Raw genomic sequence first — 20,359 nt, forward strand, 5'->3', positions numbered from 1 at the left:
CTTATAAAAAAATGAGTTGATAAGTTAATTTAAAAAAAAACTTTAATTTAAAAAAAAATGTTAACAAAAGATTAATTTAAAGAAAAAAAAACAAGTAAAGGTACACCAATTAACATGATATGACAAACAATCAAGAAAGTGATAAAAAAATTTACAATTTTAAAATTATGAATTTCATTCTTTTCTTTTCTTTTAAGTCTTTGTATTTTACGAATTTTAGGTATTTTATATATATACTTTTTGTTATCCTTTAGAGCTTTGTCAATTTAATGCATAATTTTAACATTTTAATTAAGAAAGAAAGATAAAAACAAATTATGATTTAAACTCTCAATATTAAAACAAAACTTAATTAATTAACCACAAGTAACAAAATTAAATAAAGAATTAAAATAAATCTTGACTAATTTTCAATAACCCAAAACCTTTCTGTAATTTTAAATTTGGTTTAGGTTTTTGTCCATGTCAAAGATATAGGGCAACTACAAGTCTACATATGCTTCTTAGTCACAATCTTACGTGATTTAAAATGTGGGACAAAAGGTTAAGAATATGGCATATAGACTCAGTGAGGCTTAATGGTTAGTTTTAGAATATTAAATACTAATTGTATATAGACTTTCTGAATGAATTGGCCAAAAAAACAAAAAACAAAGTCTTTACATGTTATCCTTTTTTATTTTTTTATTTTGCTCTACGTACTTCCAGCCTTTGTCCTATTTATAACTTATTATTCTTTTTCTTGTCCTTTGCTTTCATTGATTCTCATGCAAAAAGTTAGCGAGTCATTGAAACTAATCACTTCCTAGATTTGTTTGGAAACTTAATTAGAGAATTCATTCATTAACATATCTTTTGAATAAGCAGAATTAAAACAGTGAGTAGGTTAGCTAATAGCTAATTCCTAATAGCTGAAAAAAGTGCAACAAACATTTATAAATTTAACAAAAATAAAATCAATTCAAACTAGCAGAAATAAGTAGCATTACATATAGCTCACCCTACATGTCATAGACAGAGTTCCTAGCCAGCTAGTTAAGTAAAAAAGACAAAAGCACACATAACCTTTTTCTCATCGAAATGAAATCTAGATTAACTAAGAAAATAGGTCTCTCAAAGGATTAGCTAAATTAAATGGTACTGCAATTGATAGGAGCAAAAGAAACTTTTTTCTCTCCAAGGTCATACTCCACTCGAAAATTAACCTGTGTCCAATTTCCAAAGATGGAAATTCCTTTGGAGGGTCCACCGCCATGCAAACCAAGTTGTTGTCCAAGGCAATGAACATGTTGTTTGGGTTTAGGACAACATCGGCCCCTGTAAAATGAAGCACAAATTCGGGGAAATTCATGTTGGTTGGATTTCTAACACAGTATTCAAATGGGGTTGGAGCATCTTCTGCAACTTCCACATCAATAGCTTCCTTCACCGAACTTATAAAATCGGTGTAAATTCCTTGTTCAAGATGTGTCAGTATGGGCACCGAATCATTGATTATGTTGCCACTAGTTTGACCAGCACCTTTTTTTGTCCAATTGTGATGCCCTCTAAATTGAGGACATAATATGAAGGGTAAGAAGGGTTTATCATAAGGGGTGTGGACACAACCCCATTTGTTGGTGCCATGGAACCAAATTTCAATTTCCCGGTTGAGGTTGAACTAAAAGGAACCATGCAATAGGAAAATTTGTGGCCAATTCGGCCACCTAGTTGTGAGGCTAGTGACAATGGGCCAGACCCAAGGTCTACAATGCCATAGGCCTTGGTACTTATCTTAAACCTGAAATTGCTATAAAAGACACACCCAAAAATAGATTTGGGAAATGTGACGCCACTTTGTTCCATACCCGTTGAACCAAAACCAATGGTGTCATAGTTCAATCTCCCAATGATGATTGAATTCTCACCATATTGGTGAAGGTAAATGTATTGTTTTGAGTTCCCACAATCAGTTGGTTTTGGGGGATTAGTGTGCATGGTTATGCCTCACTTGACACATCCATGTAGATTGAAGATTGAGTAGGATCAAACAGTGGTGCATCCTGGGTGGTGTGTCTTGGGAGTAACATGTTTTACATGGGATGAATTGTAGCCAAGAGAGATCACTCTCCTATGTAAAAAATTGCAAGCCTTTCAACCCCCGGAATACCTAAGGAGAATCTCATTAAGTATTCATCACCATGGTCAGAAATAGGAGTTATGATACTTTCGACTAGTGATGGTGTTAATGATGATGATGATAATGGTGATAGTGATGACAATGGTGATGGTGGTGATGAGATTTGACCAATAAAGTCAACTCTTTTGGATCGAGCTATGTGTTGTATGACAACACTTTTAACTAACTCAGTTTAGATCATTTCGGAGTTTTACAAAGGGGATATGAGAGATTGGCATGGGATGAGATAGATGCTAAAGTCCATTAGGCTTTTACTAGAATCAGCTAAGAACAAACTAGAAAATGAGAAGAATAATATATAATAAGTTGAACACAAAAGGATGCATGTTTGTGAAATGGAAAGAAGCAAAGGATAGAGAGTGCGAGAGTGAAAAATGAAATGGATGGTGGAGAACAGCACCTTGAAGTAGCTCTATTTATAGATTTTTTAGTTGAGTAAATAATTAATGGTTTTTAGTTGAAAGAAAGAAATTTGATTTGTGTAATATTGTAAGTCAAGTGCCACATGTTACGGTGAGTTTTTAATTTTCTCTTGTTCTTGTCTCATTGTGGACGGCGCCATGCCGGTAAGATTCTTCAGTTTGGATACTACGTTCTGTAAAAGCAAATTAGCGTACGTGCCCAATTATTTTGTGAGAATTTGAAGCAAAACGTAGTTGGAAATCAAAAAAGTTTAATTAACATCAAAGTAGCCCCATGAAAATTTAATAGCCAATGATTAATTAAAAATCAGTAAGTGGATGTCAAATTAAAGGCTAGCTTCTTATCTTTAAAATGAAAAAGACATTTTCAACATGCTTGCTTTTAAGTATAAACTAAAAGCCAGAAATAGAAACTATGGGGGAAATTAACAATGTGAGATAACCGTATGGAGTTTTATACATTGCATAAGATACACATATTCGGTGTTCAGTTGGGGGGTCAGATTGGCTGTGAAGACTAGTGGTGGTGAGGTATTGGTATTGGTTCGCATAGGACATCATTTTCAGAAGCAATCAAAACCTTGAATTTGGGAGCTTTAATGCTAAGTTGTTTTTACATATACGTAGGTGCCATTGTATTTTTTTTTTTTCAGTTTTGTGGGAATTTTGTTAGATCTGCAGCTAATTTAGTTGGTTGATTAATGTATGTTAAATTGTTGTTAAACTTCTTAGTAATTAAGTTTGATCTTACGAATAAAAAAAAAGTTTCACAGTTGTATTGGGATAGTTAGTAGTATTGGTTTGGGAGATACTGTATTTCAGAAGGTTTTGGGATGTGATGTGAGTTGGAAGGGGTAAGCATTTTTTATGCGGTTGTATTTATTGGGTTGGTTATTTTGGACACACCTTGTGTTCCAACAATGCTTAAATAAAATCTCTTTAACTTTCAACAAAAAAGATAGGAATAATTTAAGAAATTAAAATTATTCATGGTTCAGTGTAAATAAGCAACTAAGATGCTTAATACAAGCAATTGCTTGGTAGATCTAATTACTTATATTCTTCATTAACAGTTTATAATTTCAATGGCGTTGCAGCACCTGCACAGGCAGAAAGGTGGACACTTTAGCATGCTCTTCAGTGGACATCAGATCTTGGTTGCCAAAATGTGATTTTTGAAATTGACTGCAAGACAATTGTTGATGATCTTCTTCTTCGAGGGGCATATCTAATCTCTATTATTTTAGCAATATATAGACATTTTTTTTAAGTTTCTCAAATTTTAGGGTGAGTTTTTAAGAGGTCTAGTTACTCATGTTGTTCATTTTTATTTTTATTTTGCAGGGATGGATCTAGAAATTGATAAAAGGGGCAAAATTTTTTGCTTCCTTTATAATTATTTAAATATTCATAAAAAATTATTTAATAAATAATGGTGTTTGAAAAATATTTTTTATTTTATTGGAATTTAATTTCATAATTTTTTCTTCCTTTCTTGGAATTTTAAAAATTATTTAAATACCAAATTCTAAAACAGTTGCAATTATTGTTTTGGTTAAAAATTAAAACATTTAAATTCAAAATAATTATAACAATAATTAGAGTTAGAATTAATTATTTTAAAACATAAAGTACATGAATAAGTAAATAAACATTCAATTATTGTATATTTCTTGAAAAAAAGAAATTCTCCCAATAAAGAAAAAGAAAAGAAAAAATAGGTTTCCTCATAAAATTATAATGGCTATCACTATAAGCCAATTTTTAATTTAGTTTAGTTTGGGTAAAATAAAAAAAAGGTGAGACTTTAGTTTAGTCATAAACTTAACAATTTTATGCAATATCTTTCATTTTCTTCTATTATTTGTGCTTTTCTTACTTGAATAGAATTTCTCAAATATTTTCAATATAATTTTTGTTGAAGAATTTGACTGATCAACTATAAAGAATTTTTTCTTCCTAACTTTCATGTTTTCTTCTATAAGACTCAAACCTGTGAGATCGTACCCCAAGAAGATGGAATCCAATCTTATTCGGCCTAGCAACATGTTAATGGTTGATTTCTCATTTTTATTTTATTTTAAAGAAGTCTTTCATAAAATATATTTTTTATTAAATGATTTTTTTACACTTTGCAATTATTATTTTGTTTCTCTAAATAATATAAATTTTCATTGAATTTGTCTAAATATCACGAGTTTCATTTGATCTTCTTAGAAGTTTTCTCTTTCGTTTCCTATTTTGAGAGTTAAATAAAAACTCATAATGTTTCAAGGGATTAAATGAAAAAAAAAATAAGCAAAAGAAATCATATAATAAAAAATAGTTAACCTATCATGACCTACTATTAAATCATGACTGACACACGTTATATAATTTCTTTAGCCTGGCTAGTCTAAGAATACCTCATTCTAAATCACAATTAAAATATCAACCAGAAGTGGTTACCAAAAATCTGATAGAGTTTCCCCTAAAAACATGACAAATCCTATATTGAATAATTTGTGAAGAAATATTATATATATATATATATATATATATATATATATATATATATATATCCAAACCCAACAGTTAGATATCAAGACCACATATCACAACATAGGCCATTGACATACTATCCAACATATCAACTAATAGTGATGTTGGTCATACATGCTAATCTTCAAAGTGTCTCAAAACATCATAATTACACCATAAACATATCTATAAGATAGGATCATTTGCAACTCAAAATAAAGGAATTTTCTCTATATCTATTATTACATTTATTCCTATAGCTGCATTGTACTAGAGTCACACAAAAATACTCTATATCAAATACAATGGAGGCCTACCAAAAAAGATAAACAAATTCCTGGGTAAGTCAACTACTCAACTACCTGTGTATCTCAGAAAATAAAATAAAAGAAGGGAGTAAGTTACAAAACGAAGACTTAGTGAGCGCATAACGGACAAGAAGGAGAGCACAACATAGCATGAGTTTTTACATCCAAAAAGAATTTAAATGACATTAAATAAAAACAAAATAAATACAACTCATTTTTAGAAAATATTGTATACTCATTTGAAAACTTTTAGAACTACGTATAAAGTTGTATTCAAGAATAATAACTTTATAAGAACTTTCATTCTATTATGTGCACATAGACCATATTATCTCTTCATTGGGGCGAACGATAATTATATAACTACGACATTTAGCACGTAAGCTGTTTTATCTCTTTGTTGCAGTGAACATATAACACTCCATTTTTCGTAAAATATATTAAAAATAATTTTATTTAATAATAAATAATTTTAGAAAAATAATGAAGTTTTTATAATTAAATAAATAAGGAGAAATAATTTTATTAATAAAAATAATAGTTTTAAGGTAAATAAAATAAATATATGTCCTTAAAAAATATTTTATTTATTCATTTGATAGAAAGTAAAATAGAGTTTCTTTTTATAAAATGATAAAATGAAGAAAAATAGAGTAAATAATAGGCCTGAGTATCCTACTTATAAATAAAGACATATTAGGTCAGTATACGTCTCTACACTTCTTCTTCCTTTCAATTTCGCTTTCCTTCATTCCTCTCCCAAAACCCTCTCTTTTTATGCATACATTCAAACTTGTCTCAGTAAAACAATAATTTTGGACTCGTTAACCTTTGGATCATCGTGAAATTTGAACACCATGTTTGAAACATATTTCAAAACATACCCATGACTGAGTTGTCGAAATAATGTCTATGGTGAGGGGAATGTCCCTCACACATAGCTCTTTGTTTTTCCCGCACACACCCAAATCTATCACAGTAAAACTACAATCTCAGACTCGTTAACCGTTGAATCATCGTGAAATTTGGACACTAGGTTTGAAATGCATTTCCTCTCATCTCCACCGTTGGGATCTTCAAAGTAATGTCTGTGGAGGGAGAAATTCTCATCGCACGCAAATAGTAAACTAGAGGCTCCAATCCTTTCTCCTTCTATCTACACTTGGAAACCCTAATATGGCAAACAGATATCACTGTCGGACTACAAATGTGAGCCCTCTTAGAGGTAAGGGATGAGTTTATAGCAATTGGGTTTAGAATGAACATGTGTAAGGATCTTTAGGGAATCAACTTATGATTTATTTTGGGGTGTTTATTATATTGTAATTCTTCATGTATGATTATAATTACGAGATTGTTATATTGGGATCATGAAATTGTAATTGAAATTGTGTGTAAGTGATAAATTGAATATGTGATCAATTGTGAGATAACATGTTGCTTTGAAATCATAAGATTGTTATTGAGATTGAGTATAAATGCAAAGTTAAACATGTGTTAATTTGTGAGATACACGTAAACATGTGATGGTGGATTGTAACATTATGAGATATTAAATTGTAGACATGAGATATGGTTGTGAATAAGTATGGTTAATACTTAATGTGACAATACTTGTATTGTGATCTGTGAATTATACAATAATCTGACTAGTGTTTACCTTGAGAAAAATGTTTATGCGCAGAGTGTTAAAGGGAAAGTGTAGGGTTCCAAGTTAGGAAAAACATAGACATTTATTAATTGGTTCAATTAAGTAAGTATGATGTGGTTATCTTGGATATGCCTATGTTGATGACTTTTTTTCTATTTTGGAATCAAAGTCTACATGCTTTGGAGCTTCCATGTGGTCCAATTTCACCAACTTTAATGGATATTGCTTTAATTAATAGTCTCAAACCTTTAGGAAAAACTTATGCTCTAGGTTTGTTTGAGGATCAAATCGAAAGAAATGAAGTCAATATTGATTGGAGTGCTAAGTCTTACAATGAATTTATTGGAAATAATGCTAAAAAGATTGGAGAATTGTATAATGAAGAACACATTGCTTTTCTAATGTATTAGGCTTCTTCACTTTTACTTTGTACTTGATCTTCAAATTCCAATGTACTGCTATAAATTAGCATAAGCCCTTCATTTTCGAGAAGAAATTTGTCTTAGTAAATTTCTATTGGCTCCAATTTTCAAAGTGATGGACGAGGCTGTTGAAATCATGGATGCTTTTGGGAAGATGAAGCATATAGTTGGTCCTTTATGGCTTATTCAACTTTGGTTAAATGCAATTTTAGCCAATCGTATAACTCTCAAAAGAGATATCCCAAATGACATCGAACTCAACATAGAAGGAGCTCAATTTACTTTCTTGACACCTAGTAAGGAATTTTGTACTTATGAATGTTACAAGAAGTACATGAAGGCCTTTCTTTAATTTGAGCACTTCAATAGTGATTTAGCTTTGTCTCAAATTTCAATTGCCTGGACCATCATGGCTAAAACAAAGATTTCCATGTGAGACTCTTAGTCAACAATCAGAGCTAATCGAAATTTGGAGTGTTTTCCTCACATGGGACGTATTTTTTGTTGGCATTACTCCAAAGGATATTTGATTCTGTCCTTACCAACCTCTAATTTTTGCAAGGCAATTTAGACTTTGTCAATTGCCCTCTATGCCAATATATTGAAAGAAAGCATTTTCTTACCAGATTCAATGGGACAAAAGTCTTATTCATGCAGTCATCAAAAAAGGAACTCCTAGAGTGAAACTTCAATTCCAACCATCCTCTTCTGAGAATTGTTTCTTAATCAACAAAGATTTCTATTAATGGTGGAAAAAATATTATTCTCAAAGATATTTTTCTATTTTTTTTTCTTGCTTAGAGAAATTAATCAATTATTGTGGTTCTATGGAGGATACTAGCAAAAGAAGTGCAGGTAAACAGGAGCTTGCTCTTGAAATTAAAAAAATTGAAAAAAAAAATTATCGGATTTGTTATCATCCAACTCACCCTATAGCTGCCTTTCAAGAAGCCATTTTTGCACTTAGGAAAAAGATAGAGAAAAATATATCAAATGGTAGAGTAATAATTCTAAAGGAAATACCAAATTTTCTAGATTTTGTCCAAAAAAACCCTTCCCATTTTTCCAAAAGCTTGTTTTGAAGTAAAGATCTTTGAAATCCTTCCTGGGTTCAAGAACTGCTTCCTTTTTCTGCTATTTATAGACTTGAAAATGCTCCCTTTTCTCAAAGATTTACTTTTGCCAAAATTTACCTTGGTGACTATAAAAAATACCCTAAACAATCATTCCTAAGGAATGATTGGATTGTGAAATGATAACATTAAATGGTAAATTTCTTTTATCAAATATTTATTTCTTATGAATCCTAACTTTAAATTTTGAATGTGTTTCATTTATTTTCATTGATTCCCCATCAAGAAGAAACAAAGAATTGGGAAGTGATGACGAGATAGAAACTTCCAAAAAGACTTTTCGCAAGAGGAAAACACCTTTATCTATTAGTACTGGAAACAAGGTATTTCAAAATTTTATTTTCCTTGTTTGTCGTCCTTGATGACTTGCATGATGATATGCCAAGGGAAACACCTTTTTTATTATTCATCTTTTAACTGGCTTTCTAGTCTTAAATAACCAAGGGAAACTATGACTTGCATGATGATATGCCATTCAATTCCTCTTTTAAATTGACTTATTCAATGAAGCCAAAGCAAAAGGTATTTTACCTTAAAGTTTCTTTTATTTAATTATTGAATATTTCTATATAAATTTATAAGTATTGTAATAAAATATATCTTTATTTTCCAAAAAATTTAAACATACTATTCTGTAGGAAACTTTAGGAAATATTTACTCTACCTATTCTAAATCTAGAAAACTAATTGAGACACACCTTTCGAATGACATATTGAGAGATAAGTCTTGGTTATCTTGTTGGGAATAAATTTGTATGCTCATGATCCAAGTCATCATGTAATCAATTCTAATTTTAATGATAAATATTATTTTATTTTCATTGTCATATTTCACTATTTGATTAAATGGTCCATTTGATAATGTAATTGATTAAAATTAAAGACTTGTTATTATAATAGAGATTATGATAATGAGAAACAAGTTTATTCTAATTTTAATCTAAACCGTTCTTGATCATAGGATTATTATAAATAGGATATTAATAATGCAGATAGATTAATATATATGTGATAATATTTATTGGATAAATATTAATAGATCTCATTTATTAATTTGCATATATAGATGAGTCACATGTTGATCTGATCATTGAATTGACTCAATTGAAATTTTCTAATGGTTAAAATTTATCATAAACTGTCAATAGAAAATTTTCAAGAAGAGGTATAATAGCTTTCTTTGACTTGAAATTGTCATAGTAATTAACAGGTTATTTGTTGTATTTTGATTTCGGACACCTAATGATTTAGAGCACTTGTTGAATGAATATTGGATATGATTAAATACCTGTAGAATTAATGATTAATCAAGAAGGAATCCATCAACTCTTGGTAATGAGTTTGAGCTCTATGAATAAAATTATATCCTGACCAGGAAAATTAAATGAAAGAAGAAGAGTTTCTTAAGTCATTATGAGTTAACTCAAAAGGGTTTGACAATAATATCATACTCTAGAGTTAACGTAGAACTGTAAAGATGGAAGAAATCATTACACTACTCTTCTAATGGTTCTTGAAATTAAAATGCTACTTCATGTTATCCGGACGTTAAGGAGTGTTACTAGACGCCTACCTTGATTAGTATATTAATTTGATTAATATATTACCGGCTTAGTATTGAACCTACGGGATCACACACAAACGAGTGTTCTAATCTCTGTTAAAGAAATTATTTTAATATTTGATGATTAATTAAATTAGAGAATTTAATATGATCAAATGATTAATTGATTTCAAAAAGGTGAAATATTATTATATTTTTGCTAGCACTGAAAATATAAATAATATGAAAGATTTGGTGAAAGAAGAGAAACAAACATGTATGATTTTGTATTTGGAATTTGGGTTGAAAAGGCGGCTAGATACAAGTTTGACTTGGTCAATTGTCATTTCAATTTTAATTGCTAAATGGTTAGCAATAAAAGGTAACAAGAAATAATATAGCTTAAGAAAGGATACTATCAATAATGATTTTGATTTGATCAGAAATTTGGTATCCTTAGCATGCTATAAATAGAGCCTTAGGTTGCACGTTGAAAAAATCTCAATATCACTTCTCCATTCTTTTTTTTTCCCACTGGTCAAAGTTGTTGACGAATAAAGGTCAGTCTCGGTGTGGATACACGTAGAGTCCTCATACTATTGAAGAATTTTTATGCTTCAAGAGTTCATCAACAGGTACACTATTTAATATGTCATCTGTTTATAATATAATTTAAATACAAAATAGATCATTTTATTCTGCAATGTGTGTTTTTGAACACCTTTTCTCCTACATATCTTGCTTACAGGATGTAAATGTGGTAGATCTTTCTTCTTTGCAAGGCCATTCCTATCCGACAGATGATAAGATATTTTTACTTGAATATTTATAGATCCTTATTCCAACACATTTCGATATTGATTCTAATTTTTGTCTTACAATAGGATGAAGAAACTCATGACACTCATGTTGTTAGCTCTAATGCTAAAAGTGTCAACAAGGACAAGAATGGTAAGTATCATAGTCATCTTAATCAATTTTGCTCCTTAAAATCTTTCTATATTTCTAACTTTTTTGTCTTTAGCTTTAGATTCAAAACTTCCCATCTTGACACCAGAAGCAAGAGAAGCAACTGAAAAGAATGATGCAAAGAACAAGGACAAAGTTTAAAGACGAAGTGAATCATCTTCATCTAAACAACCATCTCAAGAAGAACCTTTTTTTTTTAAAGAGAACTTCATGGAGATTGAGTCTAACACCAATAATCCTTCTAGTGCACTCATCAAATAAGAAAAACAATGTGAAGTTGCTCACCATGAAGGGGAATTACCACTTGCGGATACTCTTACAGTAATCATTGTTGAACCTCCTATTAATGATATTTCTCAATCTTTTGATAATCAACACCATTATATCCTTCGATCAGAAAAATGTATAAAATATCCTTCAAAGTTTTTCTATACTAATTTCGATTTTGTTTATAAAATAGTCTTTATCTTCATCGGGTATCGAAAAAACTGTTGCTACTACTCAAGAAAATTTGTCTATCGGGATACTATTGGCCACTTTAATTGTTCTACAATAATTTGCCATATCCCTAAGTTTACCTATTGATTTTGTCCATGATAATCCAAATCCTATTGATGTTTACTGTTTTGCCTTCATTGATGTCTGGTCCTCAAATTTGATGTCATGAAAAGCTTCAAAAGTGATTCTCAATAAACCTTTCACACATTTTGATGATGTTGTGAAATGTTTTAGGAAACTATCTTTTGACAAGAATATGGAAAACTTTTTAGCTAATCGTGACTACAAAGAAAAACTTCGACAAACAGTAAATGAAGCCTTCAAATTCAATGACTTAGTGGTTGATGAGCTTCATAAAGAAATGGAGCCATTCCTCAACATTTTCAACAATGTTTTCAAGGCTCACCAACTTTGTAGCCAACATGCTTATAATATTATTGAAATTGAGTCTTCAATAGAGCAAGGTAGGACTAAACTCATTCAAGCTCAAGAAGGATTTTAGAAGGCGAAAGAAAACATTATGTTGATACAGGGTCCTATTGAACACGTTGAGAAATTTGAACAAGATTTGGTCAAGAAAGAATAAGAGTTTTTGGCGAAGCTTAAACCAATCCAAGACGAACTCAGAGGTGTTCGAGAAAAATTGGCTGAGCTTCAAAAGAACAAAGAAACCAACAAATATAATAAGGATTTCCTTTATTCTTCTGCTTGTCAAATTGTACAAGAATTAAAGGGTTCGCTTAAGAAGAGAAGGCAAGTTGAACATACAAAAAAGGAATCTATGAAAGCATTATCGAAATGGATCGAAACCTTCAATGAGATGAGAATGAATCATTATGTTAAATCTGCAAAGTCCTTATCATCCTTAGAATCTTAGAAGATTTTTTAATTGTTTATTTGGGATCATTTCTTTATGTAACTTTCCATCTGAACACTTTCACTTTTAATTTCTAAGTTATGGAAATTTTTATTTTAGTTACAATTGGTTTATAATTTTTTAAATACTTTCCATTTATTGAACCAATATAACTACCAGTATTCACTTCGTGAATCGTATAAGCATGTCCTGAAAAAACCTTTTCAATAACATATGGAAAATCCCAAATTGGTGACCATTTACCATATACCTTAGATATTTTATCCATAGGTAATATCACTTTCCAAACTAAGTCTCTAATTCAAAAAGATTCTTTTAACCTTTTTAGTATAATGCTTAGCCACTTTTTCTTTTTGATGAATAATATTTTCTAAAGTAATTAACCTCTCTTCATCTAACAAATTCAATTCCTCATACATCATATTTAAATAATATTGGATAGGGATTTCATTATGTCTTTGTAATAAAATTGAATTCAAATTAATTTTGATGGACAAAGAGTTTCATGTCCATATACTAATTATAGTACTTGTGTGTATTTAATCGCATTGATTATATGTTTTTAATTATTGGTTTTTGTGCTATATATATATATATATTTATAATTATTATAAATAATTTGTTTAGTCTAGTTTGATAGAGATGTGAAAACTGCTTAAATAAAAACTTCATTTGTAACAAAATTGTGTCGTACACTAAGTGGTAATGTAATTTGGCTCTGTATGAGAGTGATCTCTATGTGTGAGGTTCACTCTGGTTACATGTAATCCTAAGGAGATTAACACAGTAGTCAAGGCGGTTAGGATAAAATTTACTAGTTTTGGTATAAAGCGAGAATACTCATTTTTGGCAAAATTCTACTCTATCCTTTTTAAGTAAAAATTTCAAAAGTAAAACTTACCCTAAAAGGACATGGCTGGTCATGTTGGAAATGGTCTAATCTCTAGTCAATTTTGTGTCAGTTAGTCATTCCAAATTACACTTAACGGAGAGATAAAATTTCCACATCCAATTTTCTTTTGGTCCATAGCCATAACCTTATCTTAGAATTGTTTTTAAAAGCCAAAACTTGACCATTTTCTCCCATTTAGCTCGGCACATATTGAGAGAAAAGAAGACTTATTTTGCTTCTTCTTCCAAGAGTTTACAAGTGTTCTTGAGCTTGGTAAGCTATTTCATCCTTCTTGCCCTAGCCTTGTTCTTCCTTTTTCATATTTCCTTCTTGCTCATGCGTTGAGTTGCCTTTGAAGCATTGAAACTTGAGTCACAAAGAGTGTTAATCTTGGGTTAAGCTTGGACATTTCGAGTTAGCTTCTTGAAAGGTAAGGGATGTCTCTCTAACTCTTGAACCTTATGTTTGTTGTTAAACTTCCTTGAACATTGTTGTCTTGAAATTTTTGTGCTTGCTGTCCTGTTCTGGATCTGCATGTTGAGCTATTTTCCCTGAGTTTCTTATGCCAAAAATGAGTTCTTTGAGTGTTAAAACATAGGGTTAGCCTTAAATTTCACTTAAATAAGAGTTTTCTAACAAAAATTATGAATAAAATAAGTTTTAGAACATTTATTAGATAAAATTTGTTATGAAAATAATCTAGAAGTGAGAGTCGTATGAATTGGTTTTATTAAAGTTTTGACATAAAAAATGAGTTTATTAGGTGTGAATTTGTAGGGTACCATATAAGGTTTGTGAAAAAATCGATTCTCAAAGTACCGAGAGAACTGAGAATAAGTTAGGAGCAAAACTTTATAAAATTGAGCGACAAATTTAGATAGTAGACACTGTAACATTGGAAATAATGCATCTAGATAAAGTTACCTTAAAATTATTTATTTTTTGAACTGTTGATTTAATTGTTATATGATTGCTGAGATAAACTACAAATGCTAATGACTGATGCATACAATGAAATTGTGATGATTTTTTGCTAATACATTTTTTGAAAGGCCTGTTTATTATTATTGTTGTTGTTGTTATTGTTGAATGATAAGACAATAGAGTGTGAACTCCGACAATTATATTTGTGACATGCAAATTTATATTTTGTTATGTATATATATGTATGTTGCCATTTTTTTGTACGCGTTGTGGTTTGGGTTTGGGGGCATTCGACCCTCGACAAATTGTTTTCTATAACTTCCAGATGATTGTATTTAAGCCATTATGTTGTTTGTGGATACATGTTCTTCTGATTACTTAAGAGATTGAGATTGATTTCTTGAGAGTAATACGTATGTTTGATCCTCGCCTCGATTTCTTATTGTGTGAATGTTTGATTATGTTTGTCGTACGCAACATGAGGGCTACACACATGACGCAATAACAAGAGCGAGAAGACCAAAGTAAGAGTAAGGAACCAAAGATTCTGTGCCATTTATGAATGGTGAGGTTGCATTGAGAAAAGGGATGATGGACATAGATACATTGGGGAGTAGTAGGCAAAGAGGTTCACAGAACTTAGAGGAATTAGCGAGTGGTGACTACACGATATTTGATGCACTCATTTGACATAGGAAAGTTCACATGCCTCACTTTGCTATTCCAGACTAGCTTTGAGACTATATTTTTCAAGTTGAGAGTTGGGGATTGATGTACATTGTATCTGTTTGAGGTGATCACTCCCGACTGTCATCCACATAAAAAAGTATGACCATCATGACCTAGGAGGCTTGGTGGCAGTGGTTGGGCCCTATTGTGAAATGAGCGAAATAGTTATGTGCTTAGGATATGAGAGTGTTGCTTGCTTAGACAATCACATGCAGTGGTTAAGTAGATAGTATTTTATGGTGTTTGCTTGTTGTTTGTGGCGTTTGAGGAGTGAAAGACTCACCCCATAACCAACAACTTTTTAAGACCAGGTCATGTAGCATCTGCAGAGGATGTTCACGTGGATTAGTAGACACTGCTATAGTTATAGGGTGGAGGAAGAGGTGCACTTCCATACGCACTTTGGTTACATTTGACTCCACTTTTTATTGTTAGATGAGCCACAAATACCACCAATCACCGTAGAGGTCCATGCTACGTATCACGTTCCTTGTGACTGACGACAATCATGTACCGCGAGCAAAATTAGTAGGTTAAGGACACTTATGATCTTTAACTCAAGAAAAAAAATTATGATAATTTTTTTAATATTTTTAATGCATATATTATTTATTCTTTTTCATTAAAATCTCTAAAGATAAAAAATAGTTTTATATTTCAAAACATATATAATTAATTTAAATTTTAAGATAGTTTCAGTTAACATCATAATTATTCATACATATTTGATAATTCTTTTTAAAAATCAACATTTTATAATTGGTATAACTTTTAAAGTTTTTATTATAAAATTCTGCAAACTTATTTTTATAATAATTTGTGATTGAATTTTTTTTACATCACATCTATATTTTGGTACATATTTGTGATTGAATTTGAATGCATATACTGTATTATTTATTCATTTTCTAATATAAATCTGAATTTTTTTCATAAAAAATACTATATATATATATATATGTATATATATATATATATATAAAATCCCCCATGCCTGAAGCCGTAAAACATCCTACGAATCCACAAACAAAACTATCGATTTTCACTTCTCTCTATTATTTTACGTTTATTCTTCAAATTTCTCTCTTCCTTCCTTCGTTCCCTCTTTTCCATTTCCCTTTTACTCTCTCTTTCTTCCTTTTTTCTTTCACTATCCCTTTCGAACTCTCTCCTATTAGGGCACACGCGATGCCTCTCTTCCTCTCCGACGAGGAGTTCGCGCGGTGCTCCGGCGACGGCGCCGCCGTGGCCGCGAAGGCCGACGCCTTCATCCGCGGCCTCCTCCACGAGCTCGACACCGTCCGCGCCAAGGCCGACGCAGCCGACATTAACGCCGAGCAGAACTGCTCCCTCATCGAGCAGAAGTACCTCTCCCTCACCGCCGAGTTCTCCAAACTCGAGTCGAACGTCGCCGAACTTCAATCCTCTCTCGATCAGCGCCTCCGCGAAATCGCCGAGGTGCAATCGCAGAACCATCGAATCCAATTGCAATTGGTACGAATCGTTTAAACGAAACGTTTCTCTCATTTGCTCGATGATATTGTTATTATCATTGGTGTTGTTGCTTTGCTGGTTGTGATTTTTGAATTTTTTGGTTTTTGTTGTTAGGTCGAGAAAGATAGGGAGATAGAGCGGTTGAGGACGGAGGTTGCGGAGTTGCACAAGTCGAAGAGGCAGTTGCTTGAGTTGAACGAGCAGAAGGATTTGGAGCTAAGTGAGAAGAATGCAACCATGAAGAGTTATCTTGATAAGATTGTGAGTTTCTCTGCCTTTTGGTTTTTGGTGTTAGCAAGGTTTTAAAAAACAGTCCACCGTTTGCGGTGGCAATGTCAAGGTTTTTGGAGTGTCTGCCACCACAGTTGTGGCCATATTGGCCACGCAGTTGTTTGCAATTTCCCACTATCAAGGAACACGGCAACGGCTCTTGCAACTGCCATGGTTTTAAATTGTGGTCTGCAACCGCAATTGTGGCAGCAATGTAAAGGTTTTTCATACTCAACTGCGACTGCAATTGTGGCTGATGGCTGCATTTTCCCGTGATGTTAAGGATTGCAAATTTGCAATGAAACTGCAACTACAACCCCAATTTGAAACCATGGCGACTGCAATTTAAATTCTTGGTTGTTGGTTTGGTTGCTTAGTTGATGTGTTTTGTTGTAACGGTGTTGATATGTTTTGTTGTGTTAATGTAATACTCTTGTATGTTTCAATGGTGTTGTTGAAGGTTCGTTTAAGTGAAAATGCTGCTCATAAGGAGGCGCGGTTGAGTGAAGTTGAGGCAGAAATGGCACGGTGCCGGGCTGCTTGCACTCGCTTTGAACAGGTCTTTTCTTTATGGTTTGCTTTTATGTAACTTCTTTCCTTCAATTTTCCTTTTTGTTTTTATGCCTGAGCAGATTACTAGTGGTACTGGATTCCTTCACTGACTGACTGTTTTAAATGACTCATTTATGAATGGATCATAGTTGGGGCATATTATATATTATATAACGTAAATGGCTTGGACATTTTCAAGTGGGCTGGTCTGATTTGCTGTTTTCTGAAATGGCAAAATGTGTCTGAACATTTATTGCTCTTATTGTGGACTAGACTTTTTCTTGCTTTATCTGGAGTGAAAACTTGAATGTTCCTTTCACGGTAACCGGATAATTTGCGTGAGCAGGAGAAGGAGATTGTTGAGAGGCAGAATTCTTGGCTCAACGAGGAGTTGAATGCTAAAGTTAACATTGTTTTTGAGCTGCGCAGAAAGCACACAGAATATGAAGCTGATATGACTTCCAAGCTTGCAGATGTAAGCTAGTTTAATATTGTAATTGAAAATGACTTTCTCATTTTGAATTATAATTTGTTTTATTCTCTTTGCTTTAATGATATTCGAGCTGTTGCCAATGCTTTCAGATGCAGAGACAGTTTGGTGAAAGCTCTAAATCTCTACAGTGGAATAAGGATAGAGTGAGGGAACTTGAAATGAAGCTTAAATCTGTGCAGGAGGTTGAACATGGAACATTATCTTGAAATGTGATGCTTGAATTTCTTTTAACTTGAACCTTGCCTGATTGATATTTTTTTTAATGCCTTTTCAGGAATTAATTTCTGCTAAAGATGTTGCTGCAGCCAACGAAGAACAATTATCTGCTGAACTCTCCACTGTGAGTGTTATGACAACCTTTGGCATGCATGATCCCTCATCCCAAAAAAAAAATCTATATGTGCTTTTTAGACTAGCTGCTTCATGATTTGTTCTGCCATTAACTATTTGGCTTTGCAAACATTAAGATTAACATGAACAGTAAAGGCAATGCTGGTCTCCTTGCCCATCTCCACCTGTCCTTGAAACCTAGACATTGGCACACCTGTCACGATCACAGAATAAGTAGCATTTGAGGTATTCATCAATCCCACCTCCCTTCTTAAGATTCAGAAAATGGTGAAAGGGTTTTGAGAATGAAAAAAAATAGAGATTGTATTATTGAACTGATGGGATACAACAGATATTTATATGAAGAGCTACAGAGGGTTCAGTTGTAATGGAACACTAATAGTCCTATACAGTACAATTGCGCTCTGAATAATACCCTGTGAAAAATACTGTAACATGCCCCCCCCCAGCTGGAGGTGGCTGAGCAAGGGTCTGAAGAACTGACACCTGCAGCTTGTCTCTTAACATTTGAAATTGAGTGGGAGCGAGAGCCTTTGGTCAAAAGGTCAGCACACTGGTATTCTGAGGGAATGTGCAGTGCCTTCAAGCTCCTGAACTATTCGTTTTCGAGATCACAAAGAGATGAGGTTGGGGGCCTCGGGAGTTGAGGCCAAAAAAAAAGCAGGACCCTCATGTTGACCTCCTGTTATCAGGATTAGAAGCCCAATCTGCATCAAAATATGCATTGAGCTGTACAGGAATTGCTGATGATGCTGGTTGGCATGTAGGCCATGATTCATAAATACCCTTTTGATAATGCAATATGCATTTGACTTCTGTTCAGTGAGACTCCAAAGGTGCTGACATAAATTGACACACTTTGGTGACAGAGAATGAAAGCTCAGAAGGAGTAATAGTAGCATACTGCAATGATCCAATAATTGTTCTGTTCAATGAGTAGTCTGCCCTTACAACTTTAAGCTTCCAACCATGGGGGAGGAAATGCACTTGTCTTCTGCCATGTTAGCCTTCTCTAATGTATTTGGACTGAGTTAGGAGTAAAGACCCATCAGCAAAGTGCTCTACTTCAATCTTAAGGAAATAGTCCAATTCTTTAAAAAGTTGCTTTGCAGCTTATTATTGAGGGACTGAATGAGTCTTGGAGAATAGAATTGTTTAATAGGGAATTGAATGAACATCTCGTAACAAAATTATTGGCTATTTTTTTTGGGCATTATATTTTAAGGATGCCAAAGAGTCTATAGTCTATAGTATATTTTGATAGCAAAATAAATTGAGACAAGAGGGATGGAGTACAACTATGGTGAGGACAATAGATCCTTTAATACTAAGAAATCTATGTAGGGGAGACAGGATAGTGCTCGAAAAAACTTGGAATGTAACAATGCTGTCCATTACATGAGCATATGAGATAGTAATACCCTTGAAGAAGCAGTGACGGGCAGAAGAGACCGAAAGAGAAGTGAAAAAGTATTAGAGTAGTTTTTCTCTGTACTTTACTTTTACTATCTGTACAACACTAGTCTTGTAGGAGTAGGACTTTATATTTTGCCAGCTGTAATCTCTAACTAACAGGTAGTCAGAGCCTGCTAGTTTGTTTTGCGTTTAGGCTCAAACTGATCTATTATATATACTTTACGTAGTTGAATAACAATTTTTCATTGAACACCAACAGTTCTCTTAACTATTCTCTGAAATCTATTACCTATTATCGTATACAGAGCAGGTTTTGAACCCTAGATCTCTTTTATGGCTTCCACTCGCGATTCTTCTTCTCCTCCTTCCCCAATAACTCTTTCCCAATTCATTTTTGTGGGAACAGATGCATATCCTTTGTATAGTGTTGTCTTGACACTTTATGAACAATGATGTATTTTCTCAAGATAATAAGCAAAATTTTTTGATTTGTCTTTTATTATGTATATTGAATTTGAATATGTCCCATTTTTAGGTTAATAAGCTTAATGAGCTATATAAAGAGAGTTCCGAGGAATGGTCAAAAAAAGCTGCAGACCTAGAGGGCGTGATAAAAGCAATGGAGGTGAATTTAGTCTGCTATTGCTCTATTTTGGTTGGATATGGAATTAGTCAAATTATAAACTAGAATGCTTGATTTTTTATTTTCTATTTTG

General features: G+C 32.5%; 1 protein-coding gene and 1 pseudogene across 1 annotated transcript in view; one reads left to right on the forward strand and one right to left on the reverse strand.

Annotated features, from left to right (window-relative positions):
- Positions 1–1,067: 1,067 nt before the first annotated feature.
- LOC114386952 lies at positions 1,068–2,460 on the reverse strand (annotated as a pseudogene).
- A 13,658-nt stretch (positions 2,461–16,118) lies between these two features.
- The window catches only part of LOC114387666 (nuclear-pore anchor-like), a 35,873-nt gene continuing 31,632 nt past the window's right edge, over positions 16,119–20,359 (forward strand). Inside the window, exons 1-7 of the mRNA XM_028347870.1 lie at positions 16,119–16,561; positions 16,676–16,822; positions 17,292–17,390; positions 17,730–17,858; positions 17,966–18,058; positions 18,151–18,216; positions 20,179–20,268. Coding sequence (XP_028203671.1) covers positions 16,256–16,561; positions 16,676–16,822; positions 17,292–17,390; positions 17,730–17,858; positions 17,966–18,058; positions 18,151–18,216; positions 20,179–20,268 — 930 coding nt within the window. The 5' untranslated portion in view covers positions 16,119–16,255. The remainder of the gene's footprint in view (positions 16,562–16,675; positions 16,823–17,291; positions 17,391–17,729; positions 17,859–17,965; positions 18,059–18,150; positions 18,217–20,178; positions 20,269–20,359) is intronic.

Source organism: Glycine soja, chromosome 15 (genome assembly GCF_004193775.1).
Source record: "Glycine soja cultivar W05 chromosome 15, ASM419377v2, whole genome shotgun sequence".
Classification (NCBI taxonomy): Eukaryota; Viridiplantae; Streptophyta; class Magnoliopsida; order Fabales; family Fabaceae; genus Glycine; species Glycine soja.